This window comes from Pelodiscus sinensis, chromosome 11 (assembly GCF_052426305.1).
Source record: "Pelodiscus sinensis isolate ZL-2025 chromosome 11, ASM5242630v1, whole genome shotgun sequence".
Classification (NCBI taxonomy): Eukaryota; Metazoa; Chordata; order Testudines; family Trionychidae; genus Pelodiscus; species Pelodiscus sinensis.
This window is the reverse complement of record NC_143062.1, coordinates 7,988,449-8,007,896: the sequence shown is the minus strand read 5'-3', so window position 1 is coordinate 8,007,896 and position 19,448 is coordinate 7,988,449. Positions and strand designations below refer to the sequence as shown.

The 19,448-nt window shown below is 53.6% G+C and overlaps 1 protein-coding gene across 2 annotated transcripts in view; it reads right to left on the bottom strand.

The window, feature by feature from the left end:
- The window catches only part of DNAH1 (dynein axonemal heavy chain 1), a 125,386-nt gene that overhangs the window by 38,039 nt on the left and 67,899 nt on the right, over positions 1-19,448 (bottom strand). For both annotated transcript variants that reach the window (XM_075939494.2, XM_089781040.1), the window contains exons 39-53: positions 18,791-18,910; positions 17,554-17,712; positions 17,146-17,250; positions 14,921-15,061; positions 14,198-14,358; positions 12,919-13,076; positions 12,548-12,721; positions 12,158-12,196; positions 10,945-11,123; positions 9,908-10,138; positions 8,799-8,995; positions 6,229-6,364; positions 5,333-5,541; positions 2,973-3,144; positions 1,980-2,171 (exon numbers count right to left, since the gene is read on the bottom strand). In XM_075939494.2, coding sequence (XP_075795609.2) covers positions 1,980-2,171; positions 2,973-3,144; positions 5,333-5,541; positions 6,229-6,364; positions 8,799-8,995; positions 9,908-10,138; positions 10,945-11,123; positions 12,158-12,196; positions 12,548-12,721; positions 12,919-13,076; positions 14,198-14,358; positions 14,921-15,061; positions 17,146-17,250; positions 17,554-17,712; positions 18,791-18,910 — 2,373 coding nt within the window. The remainder of the gene's footprint in view (positions 1-1,979; positions 2,172-2,972; positions 3,145-5,332; positions 5,542-6,228; positions 6,365-8,798; positions 8,996-9,907; positions 10,139-10,944; positions 11,124-12,157; positions 12,197-12,547; positions 12,722-12,918; positions 13,077-14,197; positions 14,359-14,920; positions 15,062-17,145; positions 17,251-17,553; positions 17,713-18,790; positions 18,911-19,448) is intronic.

Genomic DNA, 19,448 nt, shown 5'->3' with positions numbered 1-19,448 from the left:
GAGTGGATGCTTGCAGGGGGCCGCACATGCCCTTCTTAATTAACAATCTTACTGGGAAACAGCTTCACAGCATCTGACAGAGGGTCACATTTTCAGCTCCAGGTGCCCAGGGTTGCCTGCAAAAGGGGCACGCTCCAGCTGCACACGCTCGCCTCTATGTGCTTCTATGGCCGTTTGCACGAGCAGCTGTCTGCTGCACCGGTACACGCCTTGCGCCAAAGGGCCGAATGTGGCAACATACCCCTTGCGAGCAGTCGCATTGGCCGGAAGTTCTGGTGGGGAGGAGGGTTCTGGTGCAAATGCTGATCTAATTTCGAAGCCTGCAGGACAGGCATGTGCTGGTGGAAGCACTGAGGGTACGTCTAGACTACAGGCTTTTGTCGACAGAAGTTTTGTCGACAGATACCGTCGACAAAACTTCTGTCGACAAAACTTCTGTCGACAAAGAGCGTCTACACTACATTGAGTTCTGTCGACAAAGCAAGCTGCTTTGTCGACATGGTAGTGTAGACGCAAAGGACAGTTTACATTCAATAACACCTTCTGTCGACAGAAACTCTGTCGACAGAAGGCATTATGCCTCATAAAATGAGGTTTACCAGCGTCGACAAAACTGCTGAGTTCTGTCGCCGTTATGTCGACAGAACTCAGCGGTAGTGTAGACGCAGGTATAGTTTTGTCGACAACAGTCCACTTTTGTCGACAAAACTCTGTAGTCTAGACACACCCTGAGTGTGCTCCAGGAGTGTGTGAAGTGTATGTGCAGGAGTAGGGTAGCAGGACTCCTGATACCAGCTACTCCACACAGCAGCACAGGGAGAGGAAATGTTCCTCTTCTGTCCTTTCCGTTCCAAGAGAGCACAGACACAACAGGGATGTAAAAGAGAAGTCAAATTGTCAACTAGCCAGTAAGCTTAGGCTTATTGTGTAGTTGCGTCGACTATTCGCGTTTGCCCCCTACTTTGCTGCCTCTAAATCAGAAGCAGGGAAGGAAGCAGGAACCAGTAACCAGTGCTGGGGAATGCCAGCTTAAAAGCCAGTTCCCCCCAGCACCATCTCTGCAGTGTAGGCGGTACGGGGGGAGGCTGAAGTGTAGCGGCGCTGCGGATCTGCCTTTGAAATGTAGTAACAGCCACCTGGCTCTTCCTACATTTAAAAGGCAGAGGGGCAGCGGTGCGGACCCAGTGCAAGCCGGGCCTGAAGCAGTCCCAGCTCGCACCAGGTCCCAGACCTACTCCCGCTGCGGCTCTGCCGTTTAAATGTAGTAGGAGCCGGGCTGCCTGCCCACCCAGCTCCTCCTGCATTTAAACTGCAGAGCAGCATCGGCCCTTTCTCGACTATCGTGTACTCGATACAAATTCTACTGAGTACACGATTGGACATTCACTCGATACTTACCATCTTTAAGCCACAATGGATGTGCTGCACTCCGCAGGAGCAACGCACGGCGCTAGCCACCCCAAAGTCCGTATGGCCAGGGGAGAGCACCCCACCTCTTGGCAAAAGTTTGCCACGTCTCCACGCAGGCCTCCCAGGAGGCTTCTGGAAGAATGCCTCTGGCAGCTGCTGCCCATGTGCAACCCGGCCACGACCCGAGGAACATGGTTCGGGGGCTCAGAAGGAACATTTATGGCCCACACTCAGTCAAACAGGTTGTTTTCAGCCCGGAAATTCAGAACCAACTCTGACCCTTAACACACACTCCTGTACCTGGGTCTAATGCCACGAGCCCCTGCTGCCTGAGGTGAAGGCCCCGTTTAGTGGCTCACAGAACCCCTCTGGGGACCAGCCGCTAAAGGAGGGGGAAGCCCCATGTCACGTTAGCATGAGTGATGTCAATGTTTGCTTTCATAGCGCACGCGTGAGGAAAGGGCAGGAGGGCAGCGTAGGGGGTATTGCAGCAGCGCCTTTGGCTGTAAGAGCACACCCACTAAACAGATGACAGGAGTCCAGAGCGCCCCTGCTTCTGAGGAACCAACCTTGTCCAAGCCACTCTTCATCCTCTTCTTCGCCATGTTCAGCTCCTGTTTCTTCTTCCCGATCAGGGCTGAGAAGATGCTCAGGAGCTCCAGGTAGCTCTTGGGAGTCACGTAATTGTGCCGGGCAAGCTCCGCCAGGTACACTTTGCACTTCACTGCCACGCCCTGGTGGATCGCCACACACATCTGAATCTGCAAGGGGCAGGGAAAGCCAACCGGGCGGTGAGGAGCGAGGGGACCAGCAGAACTGAAGCTGCATGAGACGCACAGGAACAGGCAAACTCCTCTTCCCTTACACATGATGGGGCTTCGAAGGGAGAAAAAGGCCAGGCAGTCCCATTGGAAGGCCACGCTAACACAGGCGTGTAAGAAAAGGAGAGGCAACAGCCATCTCAAACTGTAATAAACGCAGCTCCTGATTTGACTCAGGCCGCCAGAAAATATTTCTCCATGGGAAAGGAATTGAGGGCTTTTCACGTGCAGCCTGCAGCCATCCCGCACAAGCACCCTGTGAACACACCGACCCCCGGCTTGGTATGTGAAGGGTGTGTAACGGCGTGTCGGGGTCCCCCGAGCATGCACCCCGTCCTCAGCAGGATGTGACTCCGCCCGCCAGTGGAATAGAGAGGGTTTATTGCTGTTCCAAGACACTGCACAGCATAGGACCGATGCAGGCATGAGAGGATAGGCCGATAGCCCTCATTCTCTTGGGGCAAGGGGTTACAGGCCCCTGAACTCCCCTACGCTGGTTAGCCTGCTTCCTCCATGCTTCTCCCCGCTCTCCCTGCCACCTCCTCCCTTTGTTCAGACCCCTTCCCTGGTCAGGTGAGAATGGTTGAGCCACTGTCTACCTGACATGAGTGCCCTCAGGGCGACCCCCTGATGGGCACTGCTTACAGACGCAGGCCAGCAGGGGTCAGGCACAGCCCACAGCCCAAGCCTAGTGACCAGTGCGGACAGCCTCCCCCCACTTCATCACAGGGTGTCACTCACCATGCCGTCTATAACTTCGGAGGTGGCTTCAAGGTCCGGGATCTCTTGCAAAAAGGACGATGCGACGCACTCCAGGGCTTCTGCCGGCCACTCGTTGAACCAGTCGATGGTGCAGCAGTTCACTAGAGAGGGGAACTGCCGCAGCCGCGCACGGAACACCTCTCCAATAGGACTAGGCAGCAAGGTTGGGTCGAGGGGGACAGAATGGAGAAGGGCACATCACGAAAGGTTCCCGGAGTGGGGTGAAAACCGACTCTCCTGAACGCATACAGGTCGAAGCTCTCTAGTCCGGCACCCGCGGGACCTGAGCGGCCCAACCAGAGAACTTGCCAAACTACAGGTCAGTATTAAAACTAGCAGCATCAGCCACACGTCCACTGCTGGCCGGGCTCTGAGAGAACTCTGAGGGGTGAAGTAGAGCACAGAACACCGAGCACCAGGACTGGGGGCTGCAAACAAACCATACGGGACTGCAGGAAACTTGGCCACACCCATGGAAAGTGGCCATCCGGCTAACTCCAGTCATGCCGGACCAGCGATGTTGCCGGACCAGAGAGCACCAGGCTAGCGAGGTTCAACTTGCACTCTATGCTGAGAGCATAAGGAGGAGGTGGTGCAGTTAGCAGGGGAGTGTGTTATAGGAGAACTGGGAGAGGAGAGGGAGAATGGAAGTGAGATCACACACACAGTCTCTACAACAAACCCCGTTGCCAGCTTTGTCCACATATTCATTCTGCTGATACCATTATTGGACCTAACCAAGTGAGTTATAAGATCAAGAACACATATTCCTGCTCATCCAGAAATATAATCTATGCTATCATGTGCCGAAAGTGTCCGTCTGCTATGTACATTGGACAAACGTCTCAGACACTTCGCCAAAGGATTAATGCCCACAAAACAGATATCAGACAAGATCACAAAGAGAAAACAGTTTCTTGCCACTTTAACCAGAAAGGACACTCTCTAAATGACTTAGCCACCTGCATTCTGCTACAAAGACCTTTTACATCTGTACTTGAAAGGGAATCCTCTGAACTGTCATTCATGTTAAAATTCGACACTTGCCAACAAGGACTTAACAAGAATTTGAACTATCTCACCCATTACCAAGACAGTTTCCCCAATTATCACCTGTAATACCATTAACTCACAAACATCCCACTCTCCCTACCTCTAATATCATCAATTCACAGACACTTACCTTCCTTCCTCCCCCCCCCCCCCGCATCCCCCTCCTGTTCTGCAATGTGATTTGTCCTTTTCATATTTGTTCATTTTTTTAATTGTATCCTTTGGTATATATGGTTGTGACTATTTTCTTCCACTATTTGATCTGAGGAAGTGGGTCTGGCCCACGAAAGCTCATCATCTAATAAACCATCTTGTTAGTCTTTAAAGTGCTACATTGTCCTGCATTTTGCTTCAACAGTCTCTACAGGTATCTCAGAGACAGGTACTGAGTGACCTCTTGGCAGGGATGGCTTTGGGCGTCCGGTGTGTAAGGCAGGGGAAGGCTCTGCCTTCCCAAACCGCCAGCCTGGTCCTGCCCACACTCCACCAGAACACCTGCTGTAGTGTTCCGGGGGCGGAGTGTTACTGCCCCCAGTGCCCGCCCTCCCTAGTGCTCGAGAGGCTGGGCCGCACGGCATGCTCCCCTCCCTCCTCTGGGGCTGGAGAGGCCGGGCAGGGCCAGGCCATGCAGCATGGCATGCCCTTCTCCCTCCGCTGGTGCTCTGGGACTAGAGAGGCGGGGTCGGGCCATACGGCACGGTGTGCCCTGCTGGGGAGGCTGGAGCGAGCCCACACTTGCTCATGCTCACCCACTCCCCTCCCATGGTTGGAAGGGGAGAGCACACTTGCGGCATGCCACCCTGCCTTCCCATGGGGGGAAGAGAAAGGGGCGGGACCTCAGCAGAAGGGGCGGGGCTAGAGGTGGGGTTGGAGGTTTTCCTCTCTCACTCCTGCCTTCACTAACTGCCCATGGCTTTGGGGTAGGTGTCTCAATGGAAGGTTTAAGGGGAGTGTTCAGGGAAAGCCGCCTCCTTCGACTGTCAATGTAACATGCAAATGGTATCGGAGAAGTAAAGCTGATGCTAAGGCTTTCATCTGCAGCAAGTTCTTATAGCATTTGTATCGCCCGGCCCGGCCCCCCGCCCTTGCCATGGGGCGCAGAACCTTATTCCTCAGGAGCCCGACAGCAATGACAAAGAGCGGTGGAGCTGAACCCCAAATGCATCCGTGTGACGCGGAGTCAAGGGTTAACGGTGCGCAGTGGACAGGAAGCCAATCTAGGTGCTTAATCTAGGCAGATCCCCAGCATCGCCTCAGGAATTCACCCCGGCTGGGAGGGCCCGTACCTCATGCACAGGACCATATGGATATTACTTCGAACTAGGCCTGTGTATGCAGCCATCAGATTGGCCTTGGTAGGCTGCTGCCCTAGGTCCTGGACAATGGGCTTCATAGTAGTCATGATTTGGTCCTGCTCGTCCGGGGCATACAGATTGGGGATGTCTCCGGAGTTCAGCACGTTGTTGATATCCTCCAGGAAGGACTCGCTTTTGATCTAGATGGAGGAACAAACACCTGTCGTCTGGTTCTCTGGATTCATAGAAACACCCCCGAAAGCTCAGCCACCATGTCGAGACCCCACATAAAGCTGTCTGGCTTCCAGTGCAGTGCCACCACTGCGTGCACACGTTCAGCCTCGTCCTGAGGACGTGGAACCATCTGGCAAAGCTGACGCTCCAGGGTGAAATTCTGAACTATGACCTCGTTATTATTAAACCATCGTTTAAAGAAATGAACCAATAGATTCAAATTTGGATCCCCAAGGTTAGGCCCTTAAACTCCCAGTTAGCCACCTCCGCAGATATCGCCTCGCGCCGCTCAGCACCTCTGAACATCGGTTCCCAAGGAAGTGTCTAACCGGGGATGCAGAACCCTAACTTTGAGCAGGAGGGTTTGGAAATCAGGCCCAGCTGTGCCATCACCCTACAAGAGGGGCCCCGCTGACGTCACAGAATTCCACCCAGCTGCACGCTCAGCTGTGGTGTGCCCTGAGCTCCAGGTCTTTCTGGGAGCAATGGTGCCAATTTTCATTTCTCAGGAGGACAGGTGAGGAGGCAGGGGGGATGCTGAGGAAAAGAAGGGGATGGCTCAAAGTGAGGTCATTGTTTAAGCTTCTGGAAGAACGAGTGCCCGGGAGCCAGGCCATCTGTCCAGCTGTTCCACTCTGACCCCGCTCCAGTACCTGCGAGTCTGTGAACAGAAAGGTAATGGGCAGTCTCTGCAGGCCAGCCTTCAGCATGATCTTCTTGATATCTTCTCGCCACTCTGCCATCCCATAGTTTTTGGACAGTTCAATCTGGAAACATTCGTAGTCAGCCCTAGAGGGGAGAGAGACTCACACTGCAAAGCCATGCCTCAAACTGGACTCCGCTTCTTTCACAAGAGACTCCAGCCCAGCAGGATGTTCTGAAACCGTAAGTGTGGGAAATGAACACACTGCATGTGTTTTCCTCCTCCTAATGAGGAGCACATGGCTGTCCTAATGCACATGCCAGCAGGAGCATGGCACTGCTAAAGGAAAGGGAGGGCTGGAATCAAATCAGTATTTACCCTGCCAGAGGATTAGAATCCACTCCTCTGAGTATGAGTATTTTTGTAGAGCTGGTCTCTTTATTCACCAGTCCCAAAGACCCTTTCCCTCCCAAGAGCCACTGCCTCCAGCCCCTGGCTCTGATGGACCGCATGGCATTGCTTTCACAGCCTGCCACTAGAACGCCTTACTAAGGGGTTACTGCTCTGATTCTCTGTTGTCCAGAGCTGCCACTGGCCTGGGAGAGCGCCCTGGAACGGAACCTGTGCCTCACACACTGTGTGTAGAACCACTCGGCCGCTGGTCAGGGAGAGAGCCCTGGAACGGAACCTGTGCCTCACACACTGTGTGTAGAACACACCACTCAGCCGCTGGTCAGGGAGAGATACCTGGAACAGAACCTGTGCCTCACACACTGTGTGTAGAACACACCACTCGGCCGCTGGCCTGGGAGAGCACCCTGGAACGGAACCTGTGCCTCTCACACTGTGTGTAGAACACACCACTCGGCCGCTGGCCTGGGAGAGCGCCCTGGAATGGAACCTGTGCCTCACACACTGTGTGTAGAACACACCACTCGGCCGCTGGTCAGGGAGAGAGTCCTGGAACGGAACCTGTGCCTCACACACTGTGTGTAGAACACACCACTCGGCCGCTGGTCAGGGAGAGAGCCCTGGAATGGAACCTGTGCCTCACACACTGTGTGTAGAACACACCACTCGGCCGCTGGCCTGGGAGAGCGCCCTGGAATGGAACCTGTGCCTCACACACTGTGTGTAGAACACACCACTCGGCCGCTGGCCTGGGAGAGCGCCCTGGAATGGAACCTGTGCCTCACACACTGTGTGTAGAACACACCACTCGGCCGCTGGTCAGGGAGAGAGCCCTGGAACGGAACCTGTGCCTCACACACTGTGTGTAGAACACACCACTCGGCCGCTGGTCAGGGAGAGAGCCCTGGAACGGAACCTGTGCCTCACACACTGTGTGTACAACACACCACTCGGCCGCTGGCCTGGGAGAGCACCCTGGAATGGAACCTGTGCCTCACACACTGTGTGTAGAACACACCACTCGGCCGCTGGTCAGGGAGAGAGCCCTGGAACGGAACCTGTGCCTCACACACTGTGTGTACAACACACCACTCGGCCGCTGGCCTGGGAGAGCACCCTGGAATGGAACCTGTGCCTCACACACTGTGTGTAGAACACACCACTCGGCCGCTGGTCAGGGAGAGAGCCCTGGAACGGAACCTGTGCCTCACACACTGTGTGTAGAACACACCACTCGGCCGCTGGTCAGGGAGAGAGCCCTGGAACGGAACCTGTGCCTCACACACTGTGTGTAGAACACACCACTCGGCCGCTGGTCAGGGAGAGAGCCCTGGAACGGAACCTGTGCCTCACACACTGTGTGTAGAACACACCACTCGGCCGCTGGTCAGGGAGAGAGCCCTGGAACGGAACCTGTGCCTCACACACTGTGTGTACAACACACCGCTCGGCCGCTGGTCAGGGAGAGATCCCTGGAATGGAATCTGTGCCTCACACACTGTGTGTACAACACACCGCTCGGCCGCTGGTCAGGGAGAGATCCCTGGAATGGAATCTGTGCCTCACACACTGTGTGTAGAACACACCACTCGGCCGCTGGTCAGGGAGAGAGCCCTGGAACGGAATCTGTGCCTCACACACTGTGTGTAGAACACACCACTCGGCCGCTGGTCAGGGAGAGAGCCCTGGAACGGAACCTGTGCCTCACACACTGTGTGTACAACACACCACTCGGCCGCTGGTCAGGGAGAGATCCCTGGAACAGAACCTGTGCCTCACACACTGTGTGTAGAACACACCGCTCGGCCGCTGACCTGGGAGAGCACCCTGGAACGGAACCAGTGCCTCTCACACCGTGTGTACAACACACCGCTCGGCCACTGGCTTGGAAGAGAGCCCTGGAACGGAACCCGTGCCTCTCACACCGTGTGTGGAACACACCACTTGGCCACTGGCCTGGGAGAGAGCCCTGGAATGGAACCTGTGCCTCTCACACTGTGTGTAGAACACACTGCTTGGCCGCTGTTCTGCTCTGATGGACAGAAGGGAGTTTGGTGAGAGGCAGCGCTCCTACAGCGGTGCTGGATTTAATGATGAGACTGAGTTTCTCAGGAAGGCAGGCCGGGCACAGCTGCGTGGTGCCAGCTCCGCAGGAGGCTTTTTCCTTACATGTGAGAGGCCAGCCTGGTGAGAGACTCCCTTCCGCTCCCCCCGACGCCCAGCAGGAGCGCATTCCCCAGTGCCTGGCGCAGGATCCTGCTGATCCGGCAGATGTGCTGCATGGCATCCATAAAGAGGACCAGCTTCATCTTGGTGGTGTTGATCTGGTTGTACTCCTCCATGTACTCCTCAATAATGCGTGTGAGCTGCAGGTAGAGAGACACGGGTCAGAACAGTGATGCGGTAGGTGCAGCAGAAGCATCCGAGGGACAGATCTGCCCCTCCTGGCAGAGACCATCCCTGAGAACCGCACGTAGGCAGAAATAATGTTCATTTGATGTGGCGTTCACATCAGGAAGAGGCCACCAGCACGACACCGCTCATTTCCTGCTGGCCCCCGAGCAGCCACCTGGGTCTCATTCTCTGGATTCAAGATGGAAAAAGTAGCTGCTAAAAACGGGCAATAAACCAGCCAACCAGGACTGAATCCACCCCTGGGCTGTGTTTAACCTCTGTAGCCAAAATGCCTCATGCACATGTTTTCCTAAACACTATCCTGGGCCATCTTCAGCAGTGCTGCACAGGGGTTAGTGCAGTGGACTAGGGGTCAATATTTTATGGATTCTATAGGTTGAGCCTCTCAAGTCTGGCACCCTTCAGACCTGAGCAGTGCTGAACCAGGGAATGTGCCAGACCACGGGAGGTCAATGTTGTTGAGCTGCATTCCCAACACTGCCACGGCTGGCTGGGCTCTTAGAAGACATTTAGGGATAAATTCGAGCTAAATAGCAGCACAGAACACAAAGCCAGGACTGGTGGCTGCAAACAAACTTCATGGGACTGCGGGAAACTTGGCCACACCCACGATAAGTGGACATCCAGCTCACTAACATCATGCTGGGCCCGGGTGTTGCCACACGCCCAACTAGAGAGGTTCAACCTGTATTCTCAATTCTGCCATGAACACAGTTTTGCCCCTTGACCGCAGCTCAGCAATATTAATATTCCAGACACTTGGCTAGAAAGCTGCATCCATTGTGTCCGCCTTCTTAGCATTCAGCAGGGCGGAAAGGAAAGGAAAATCCTAAAAACGGGAGGAGACGTCAGACGCAGCCTACCTTCTCCTGGTCATCAATTAGCTCGTAGAGTTTGACTTCAGCCCCAGGCATCATGAAATCCCCAAAGAGAACTGGTTGGTAGGGGATCACCTCCTCAAAGGTGGTGTCCCACTCGGCCATCATGCTCTTCATCAGATCGTCAAACCAGTTGCGGTCCTCCTCGTTAACCAGGCGGTCGCGGAACACGCGGCAGCTCTCGTGGTACCAGAGCCGGAGCAGGTGCAGTTTGTTCTGGCAGAAAATCCCAGGGAGATGCACCCGTTAGGCCAAGTCCCTCCTGCAGGATGGCTTGGTTACGCCAGAACATCTGGCCGTTTTCCAACTCCCCGGTTTTGTTGGGAGGGAAGAAGAATTTGAGAGGGTGCCACTGAGTCCCTTGCTTTGGAGCACTGCATGCTAATGCAGGTGCTCTACAGAGGAGCTAATTAGCGCTGCAGTAACTACCTGTGCTATTCTGCCCCACACCGGGTCAGTTTCAAAGCCACATTTATAGAATTTAGTCCGTCATCTCTTACTCCATTGTCTCAGGGCCTGAGATTAAGCCTGGAAAGACACATTATGGCCATCCACCCTGCCCTACATAATGGGTCAAAACCCCTCTGCCAAGTGGTGTCCCACTCGGCAATCAAGCTCTTCATCAGATCGTCAAACTAGTTGCGGTCGTAAGCCCCTATCTCGCTACATCGTGCTGTTTAAAGGACATGCGATCTTAATTTAAAGACTCCAAGTGATGGAGAACCCATCACATCCCTAGGTAAATTGCCTTTTCCCCCAGGGGAAGTGAGCGATAGCATCCTGGATGCTGGAGCTCCTCCATCCCAAGTTCCGGGGGTGATTTCATAAATACCCTTGGGCAAAAAGACACAGCACATTGCACAATGCCGAGTAACCTGGGAAGTGCAATGTGCCCTGCTAGTAGAGCCAGGCCGTGAACCGCTCCTTGCCTTTCCTATGTCCATTTTGAGCCTTGGCCTCTGCGCGGTGAGCTCCGGATGTCCCCGACTGTACAGTGCGGGTGACAAAAGGGGGGGGCTGACCTCAATTTTGCAGGCTTCGGCCATGAGCATGCCCTGGAACACTTTGGAGAGATCCCTCAGGTTAAAGGTGTAGTGCGACTTTGCTGGAGTAGGCAGCAGTTGGGAGGTGATGGTGGAATACACACGAATGGTGGCATCGACAAGGGGCTCGTTCAGGGGCTCGGCGTCAGGGGCTCCCGCTGCAGGAACAGAAGGCAGTGGCCTCGTGGGGAGGTGAAGGACGGACAGAATTCGAGCACAACAGGCAGGCGGACTGGCGTGACGCGGAGGCCACCCTTGCTATTGTTCAGGGACACGCCTCACTATGGGCCTCCACTTGCCTGAGGGCCCGGCCGTCTCCTCAGCTTGCTGAACGTGCAGCCTATGGGCCCAGCGCTCGCCAGTGCTCATGGGGAGACCCCACCACCCACAGCCAGCCCGTGCAGCCAGCCCACCCACAGGAGCTCAGCCGTGAACCGACCCTGAACTGCCGGGCAGCAGCTGCCCTACAAGCTCCCAGGCCTCTGCAGAGGCTGCCCATGTCCCAAATGACCTTAGGCACAGGGCCAGATTAAAGAAAAGGGTACAATCACACCCACTTCTTCAGATGCTGAGTTCCCACCCACATGGCCGAATTCACTGCTTGTGCCTTGGCTTCACACCCACACTCCTTGCTTCAGCCCTGAGTTCATACCTAGGTGCCACCATATCCTGTCATTGCTCAGAACCCCCTCCCGGGTGCCCAGACATCTCTGCTCCGGTCTATGGTTACAATCGGATGTCCAGAACCCTTTCCAGTGCCTACACTCAGACACCCAGCTCTGTGGAAGTGACTCCAGGTTCACACCTTGGTCCCAAACCACCCAGCTCAGGCTCCTGGATGGGAATAAAAGGCAGCTGGAAACTGACCAATGATGAGAAGGCCCAAAATGAAATCAGTTCCAAGTGACTGGTGGTATTCTGAAAATCATTCCCTGGGTTGCTACAGCACTTCTACAGACTCAAATACTCACTCCCCAGCTGTTCACCGGCTACAGCCGCTGGAGAATAAATGAAACCCCTGCTGCTTCTACAAAATCTGAAGCCAACTGCAGAGATCATAGCGCACCTCTTGCCCCATCGTGTGGGCAAATGTCTGACTCTGCTGAAGGATACAGATAACCCATAGCTTTAGAATCCCTCTCAGCACCCCGTGAGTACAAAGCAGGCCTTGTGTTCGGTCTCTCTCACTTACGGACTGGATCTCTGTAACTTCTTTCGCCAAGGAGGCCAGCTAGAAAACCAAGGAAGAAAAACAAAGATTGGCAAAGATAGGGGAGGAGATCCACACTCAGAAAACCCTCTTTGAGAGGACTAGGCTATGCCAGGGTTTATGTACACGTTTAAAGGCCAGATTCTCTGTGGTGGTACATTGACACATCTCCGTCAATATGATAAAAACGTGTCAATTACCCCAGCAGAGAATTTGGCCCTAAGACCGAAATGCTCCCTCACTGCTCCCTCAGCAGCACTTTCCAGATTCTAGCATTTCTTGGTCCCATCATTAGCTTCATTCTCAACCACGTGGGAATTCAAGTGGGCAGAGACTCGTGAAGAGGAAAAGCCTCGTGGCCGCCTAACTCACCCATCCAGCTGCCGAGAATGGTAGAGAAGATTTTCTTCTTGCTGCTGTCCTCCATCTCCGTGAAGGAAAGATAGTTGAAATGGCGGGTGAGGCGGGACGTGATGGCGTTCCTTCCTCCGCCTGGGGGGCCCATGGCGCAGACAAAGTTAATATCCACCAGTTTCTTGAAGGTCCCTGGGAGACAGTCCAGAGGAGAGTAATGACGTAGCCGCATGCCAAGACTAAACCAGAAATGCTCTCTATGAGTCCGACGTGTCACTCGCTAGCTATGGACACACGCTGGAGACTGGCTACCTCTGCGTCAGCCTCGCTAGCCAGCATGCCAACCCTAGGGGATGTAAGTCGTGCGAGTCACAGAACCTGGAGCCTACCGATCTGTTTCCTGTCGTACCAGCCGTGGTGGTCCATCCACTGCCGAAGCAGCTCGATGGGAGGCTGAGCGCCATAGGTCTCCAATGCCGGCATGTTTAGGTCATCAATGAAAAATATGAAATACTTGCCAAGAGGCGGCCCAAACACCCCCTTCCTCCTGCAGGGATGGAGAACGCAGGTGAGAACGGAGATGGCTGAAGGGAGGACAATTCAGCACTTCCGTCACCACAGCACTCCTGACACAGCCCAGGCCAAAGGGCCCTCTGCATAAGCTGCCTGTGGATTCATCCCCTCTCTCTAGATCTGCATCCCACCCCTCGTCTCCTGAAAAGGCACCACGCAGTGCTCAGGTGAGAAGGGTTGGGCTGTGCCAGGACAATGGGATGTGCCTAGAATTCAATTGTTTCTCATGAAATGGAAAGGGAGGGGTCTGGCAGGAGGGAGTTATACTGTAGACTGACCACAGGGGGGCAGCAAGGGGCCAGAGATGGGGACCGGGACAGCTTTAATCCCACTGGGCCAGGGGAGGACAGGGTGGAGAAAAGGACAGCTATCAATTATATATCTCAGAGTGTTTGTCTCCTTGTGTGTCTGCTTGTCTGTGTGTCTGTCTGTCCCCCAGCCGGAGGGACATGCACCTCTCCCCCTGGAGCTGCAGCACCCATGGACAGGCACGTCTCATCTGGTTCCAACCTGCCATCGTAAAAAAGGGCTGGGGTTGCCCTCTCCACATGGGGCAGCCTGCAGACTGAACCCTCCTCTCCAGCCCCACCCCAGAACAACGATTTAAATGAAGGATAAAACTAGAGTTAAAGACCTGAGCAGCGCTGGGTAAATCCTCTAGGATCTTATCTGGGCTGGCCACTAGATGCATCAAAGCAGACAGTGGATGGTGAGGAAAGGCAGCCGTGCCACAGCAAGCCTTCCTGGGGCTAAGAACGAATGCTGCTAGCCGTGCTGGATGACTCTTGGCAACAGCTCAAGTTTCCTCTCCTCACCAATCTCTTTAAAGATCCAGTACCCGGATTCTGGGGATGATTGCTGCTCATTAGGGCAAATTGTGTGGCACTGAAAGGATAACTAGGAATGGGGCAAACCCCTTACTGCCTTTTATTGGCCATCGCCTCCAATGTTCCTAGTCCTCCCTGACCCAGAGTTAGGATCGGAAAGCCCTTTATTCCCCCAGCCAGAGTCCTGTTTGGCCACTGTCCTTTAGATGCTGGGGATGAAAGCCCAGGGCAGAGGTAATAACAACGACAGCTAGCACGAGCGCTTTGCCTTTTGTCCAGTTTGCTGTCAATGAGGTCCTGGGTTTGGTTGGCGGAGGTGCGAGCGGAAAACATCAGAAAGTGGGTGATGTATTCCAGAGGCAAGTTCTTCAAAAGCTTGTCTGAAATGGTGAGAGTCTTCCCCGTGCCAGTCGGACCCACACAGAGAACCTGCGTTGAGGAAAGGGAAAAGCAGCCAGCCTTGCAGCAGAAACCCAGGCAGCGGGAACGGCCACTTGCCGACGGGTTTACGTTCACCGGCTCAGGCGGGACGAGGCAACGCCCACCCTACGGGGCCTGCCACGCCAGTCAAAGACTATCATTTTATTGTCTTAGTTAGGGAGGCAGAGCAGGTCAAGGGAGTGCTCTTACAATGGAAAGAACCACACTGGAGAAGGAGGGGATGCAACCCGAGAGAGCAGGGACATCTTGATTGGTGGTGGTGGTGGTGATTGGTCACTATTTGGAGCACGTGAGGGAGAGCCCAGCACCTGCACTGCCTTGGTCTACCTATGGAAAGTTGGCCTTTCTCTATTGGCACTAGGCGAGTTGCGGAGGGAAAGAAACAATGACACTTGTAAGCCAGGTACCATGCCCAGGCCCAAGAAGCGGGGAAAATCTAACTATTAGATATTGTCAAGGCACCTAGCACCTAGGAAGAGACGGAAAATGAGACCACAGCCAAGGAGATCCAGGTTAAATCCAAAAGCAGAGCCAAGGGCTGGATACATACTGGTTTTCGATTGGTGAGCAGCATTTCCAGCATGTGGGCCATCTGCACAGTATTCATTGTGGGGATTATGATGTCGCAGTAGCTGGTGTCAGGGACCATGGTGAACTTTGCCGTGGAATCCATCCAATTTACCCAGGCCACCTGAAGGACAGAGATGTTACCGGACAAAACAACTCCCTCTGAAATGGGGAGGCTACAAATCAGCAGTTGCACTGGGATTTCCCGCTTCTAAACTCTTGGTGTAATGGACTCCCAGTTCCTTCCTCTGCTCTCTACAACATCTCTCTCTCCATGATTGTCCTCCAACGCAGCTGACACTTTTACAGTGGACTAGGGGCGGTTGCCCCAAAGCAGCGCTCGCTTGAATTTCTTTCAAACTTGGTTCACATGTTGACAGAACATTTAAGATAGTTGCTAGAACAGAGAGCACCATTATACGGAGATCTAAATGAACCAGAAGAGGAAACAGCTGACTGAAAAGCAGGATGGCTGTTTAGGGCTACGTCTATACTGCAGGCTTCTTGCACAAGAAGCTTTTTGCAGGAGAGATCTTCCACAAAAACTTCTTGCGCAAGAGCGCGTCCACACTGCAAAAGGTTTTGCACAAGAGAGTGTCCAGACTGCATGGATGCTCTCTCGAAAGAAAGCTCTGATGGCCATTCACAGAATAGCCACCAGAGCACCTGTGCTTTTTTCGATTGGCTCTTTTTGCGCAAAACCCCCCCGTTGCCCATCCACACACACCTTTTTGCGAAAGAACTCTTGTGCAAAAAGGAGCTATTCCTTGTAGAAAGAGGAATACCTACACCGCAAAAACCCTTCTTCTTTTGATTGACTGTAAATTGACTTGCGCAAAAACGCTCGAGGTGTGGACGCTCCCCGGGTTTTTGAGCAAAACCCTGTAGCCTAGTTGGAAACCTTCCTCTGTGTTGCAGTTTTGGTCCCTGGAGGCACCTGAAATGGTTGGGGCAGGGAGGCTGAACGCATGTATGAAATGAGTTACCGACTCCCTGGAAAAAAGTCAGGGGTCAAAACCTACTGGCTCAAGGCCAGGCCCAAGCTTACGGAAGTAAGGGTCAGCATCCTCTTACAGATCCCACTGCTGAGGTCTTTCCCTAGTGTAAATGACTCCAGTGCTCAGAGACCCAGAGAAACATAGGGCTGGGAGGGGCCCCCTGAAGCCATCAGGTCCAGCTCCCACATGGGACTAGGGCTAGGGGTGCTGAGGATGCTGCTGCACACCCCGTTTGAAGTTATTTCTATTATAGACAAGGCGAGTGCGGTTCAATGGCTTGCAGATCCCCATGATAGAAATTGTTCCAGCACCCCAGGGCCAGCCCCCTGAGCGAGGCAGGAGCAAGTAACCCTAGACCATCCCAGACAGGTGTCTGGCCAACTTGTTTTTAAATGTTTCCCATCCTGGAGACTGCACGGCCTCCCTCTGAGCCTATTCCAGAGCTTAGCTACTCCAAGTATCTAACCGAACTCGCCCTTGCTGCAGGTTAAGCCCATGACACCTCCTACCTTCAGTGAACACGGAAAAAAATTGATCTCAGTCTTCTTTTATCCAGGCTAAACATGCCCACTTTAGATCAGGTTTGCTCAACCATTGATCGTATTTGTTGTTTTCCTCTGGACTCTCTCCAACTTATCCTCATCTCTCTTGAGCTGTGGGGCCCAGATCTGGACCCAGAGCTCCAGCTGGGGCCTCGGCAGTATTGTGTAGAGCAGGACAGTTACCTCCTATGTCTTACCCACAGCGCTTCAGTTAATATAATACCCGCCTGTCTGAAGCTGCATCCCACTGAGGATTCGTATTGTGTTTGCTCGTGGCTTTCCCAAGCACCAGCACCACGAAATTGACATTACTCTTCTCATTTGTGCTTCTCCCTCCCTCTTCCCCTTTCTTCTGAGTAACAGCAGTGAAAATGACCAGACACTGGGCATTTCCCAGCCTGGGGAAACCCTGAGCAGTGGCAGAGGCTGCATTTGGAAGATCTAGGTCACTAACACACAGGTAAGAAACCTTGTTTTAAGTACAACGTTCAATTTCTCCTTAGACAGCTCCGCCCAGTCTAGCAGAGCTCTGACTCACCCTGATGAGCGGAGGGACTGTGTGTGCGGTACCCTAGCCTTAGCATCTGGCCCCTCCCTCCCTTCCACTCTTCACTTTGATGAATCAATCGGATTTTAATGCACTATTCAGAGGTGGGTAATGTCTCTACCTCCTTGACAACATCTTCATCAACATCATCCTCGGGATTGCTGAGTCCAGCATCATCCAGCTTATAATCGTAAACCAGCCCCTCCGCTGGGAAAAGCAGCTGGATCTGTGGGGAATAAAGCAGAGCAGGAATGTCACCCCTAGAACCGGTCTGATCAACTGACCCCCGGGAACCAGGCCAATGAGGAGAACATCGGTTTTCAGCAGTGAAATTCTGTCTAGCCCCTATGGCTCATCTGTCTCTAGCCTCTTTCCTAGAGGTTTCGATGCAGATGTTCTGATGAAGCGGGACGTTTTCCAGCTGTGGACAATACCTCAGGAGGGACCCTCACACAAGCCTTCTGGAAACTCAGGGAGCTGTTCCTAGGTGCTACCATCATGAGTGGAAATCACCATTCCAGCCACTCACCTGCTCCTTTGCCATCTTCTCTCTCAACCACAAGCTGAAGGCCATGCGGCTTTGGGCATCTCCAGTTGCACCCACGCTCCAGATCAAAGCGAACATGAACCAGGGCTCTATCAGTTCTCCGAGTCGAGCAATCTTCTCCTGGGGAAGCTTCCGAATGCCCTGAACGGCCGATAAGCAGCACAAATTTCATCCTCCCACGCTGCTCAATTGGAAAGGGGGTTAAGTACTTCTTGACTCCTCCATTTAGCTAATGTATTGCTTTTCGGAAGGATTCTCAGGTGGCTCTATTCGTTACAGACGGTGAGCCAAATTCTGCTCTCCGTTACGCGGCTGTAACTCTGGGGGTTTCTCACTGTAACTCAAAGCAGAATTTGGCCTGTGAATTTTAAAGTGAGAATTTCCCTGTCTCCTTCAATACCACACAAAGCGATTCGCATCCCAGGTATACTGTGCAATATACATGTGCAACCTATTTCACCCAGCACTACCACGTGGCGCTACTGTTGTGTTTGGCAGGCTATCCTCTTATTTTATACTACAGTATAATCCTCTTTAGTGTACAGAGCCAGACTCAGCCTTCCCCGGTATACTCATCTTCAGTCTAGCCCTGCATTCAGCATGAGTCAGGGCAGTGCTGTACGTAGAGGAGCGTCGGAGTAAGTGCTCGAACTGCTCCCAGCCCTATGCCCAGAATGACTTGGTCCCTGTACCATCTATCACAGGGCTACTCAACTTCGGAAGCCCCGGGGCCCCAATGAAATTCACAGAACATGCTGAGGGCCGCCAAGTGTGGTTGCATATATATATGTAAATATATATGCAAATATATGCAAATAGCTTCTTTCACACAGTGCTCCCGGCACCTTCTCCCTGGGGGCTAGAAATGCTGACACCCTGTTCGTGTCTGTTCCAGCCAGCCCGTCTGCTTGCATCTTTCAGTGCTTGCCCCTCCTGGGAGACGCCTCGCCATTGTGGAGCGTGTTCCCAGTGGAGGCCGTGTTCAAAGGATCCCACCTGCAGGCTGTGTTGAGCCCCGCGAAAACCCAACCCGCACCGTGGGCTGCAAACAAACAGGCCATGGGCCACGTGCGGCCCACGGGCCACATGTTGAGTAGCCCTGGTTTATCGTGTACCGTGCCCCAGTTGGGAGCTCTCGTGTTCCTTCTACACGTGGCTGCTTAACCCGCTAGCGCTATGTGCAGGGAGAGCAACAAAGAGTCGGTACAAACATCCCTACCTCAATGGGGATGAAAGGCTCATAGAAGCACTCCAGCAGCTTGAGAAGGCTCATTGCCAGGTTGCTGTCTGTTGAGGCAATTATCTCTTTCACTGATCTGCGGACAAAGCTGATGGACTCCTGCAAGGATGAGGCACACACAGATCAGCTCCTCTCTCGCCGTCCTTTCAAGAGTTTATTTACCTCCCAGGGCTTCCCTTTCCCCTTTCGGCACGGCACATGGAGCAGCGAGGGCACGGCGGACAACACTGCCATTTCAAGCTGTGCCCCAAACCCGGTTGGCATCCGCCAGCGAAGAGAGGCCCAGGAGCGCGTCCGAGGAAATCTCTTCTGTTTGATCCTGACCAGATGATAAGACAGTCCTGCTCCTTGGCTCCGTACAGCAGCCGCTCTGTGTTGCTGTCACTGCTGATACATTGCCTTAAGGTTGTCTCGAAAGGAACTCTGTTGTCTGCCATCAAAATGATGGCAATAGCGAGGCTCAGTTTTACAACTGAGAGCCATGTCTCTCACTCTGCAGGAGGGAACGGTGTTACTGGCGGAATGAATTTGGCTGATTCTAAAATCCCCACGGGTCTTCAGGTGAGTATGAAGGAGACACATGTATCTGGATCAGTGAGTTCCCAAGTTATTAAAACCAGCAGATCCGCTCTGGGCA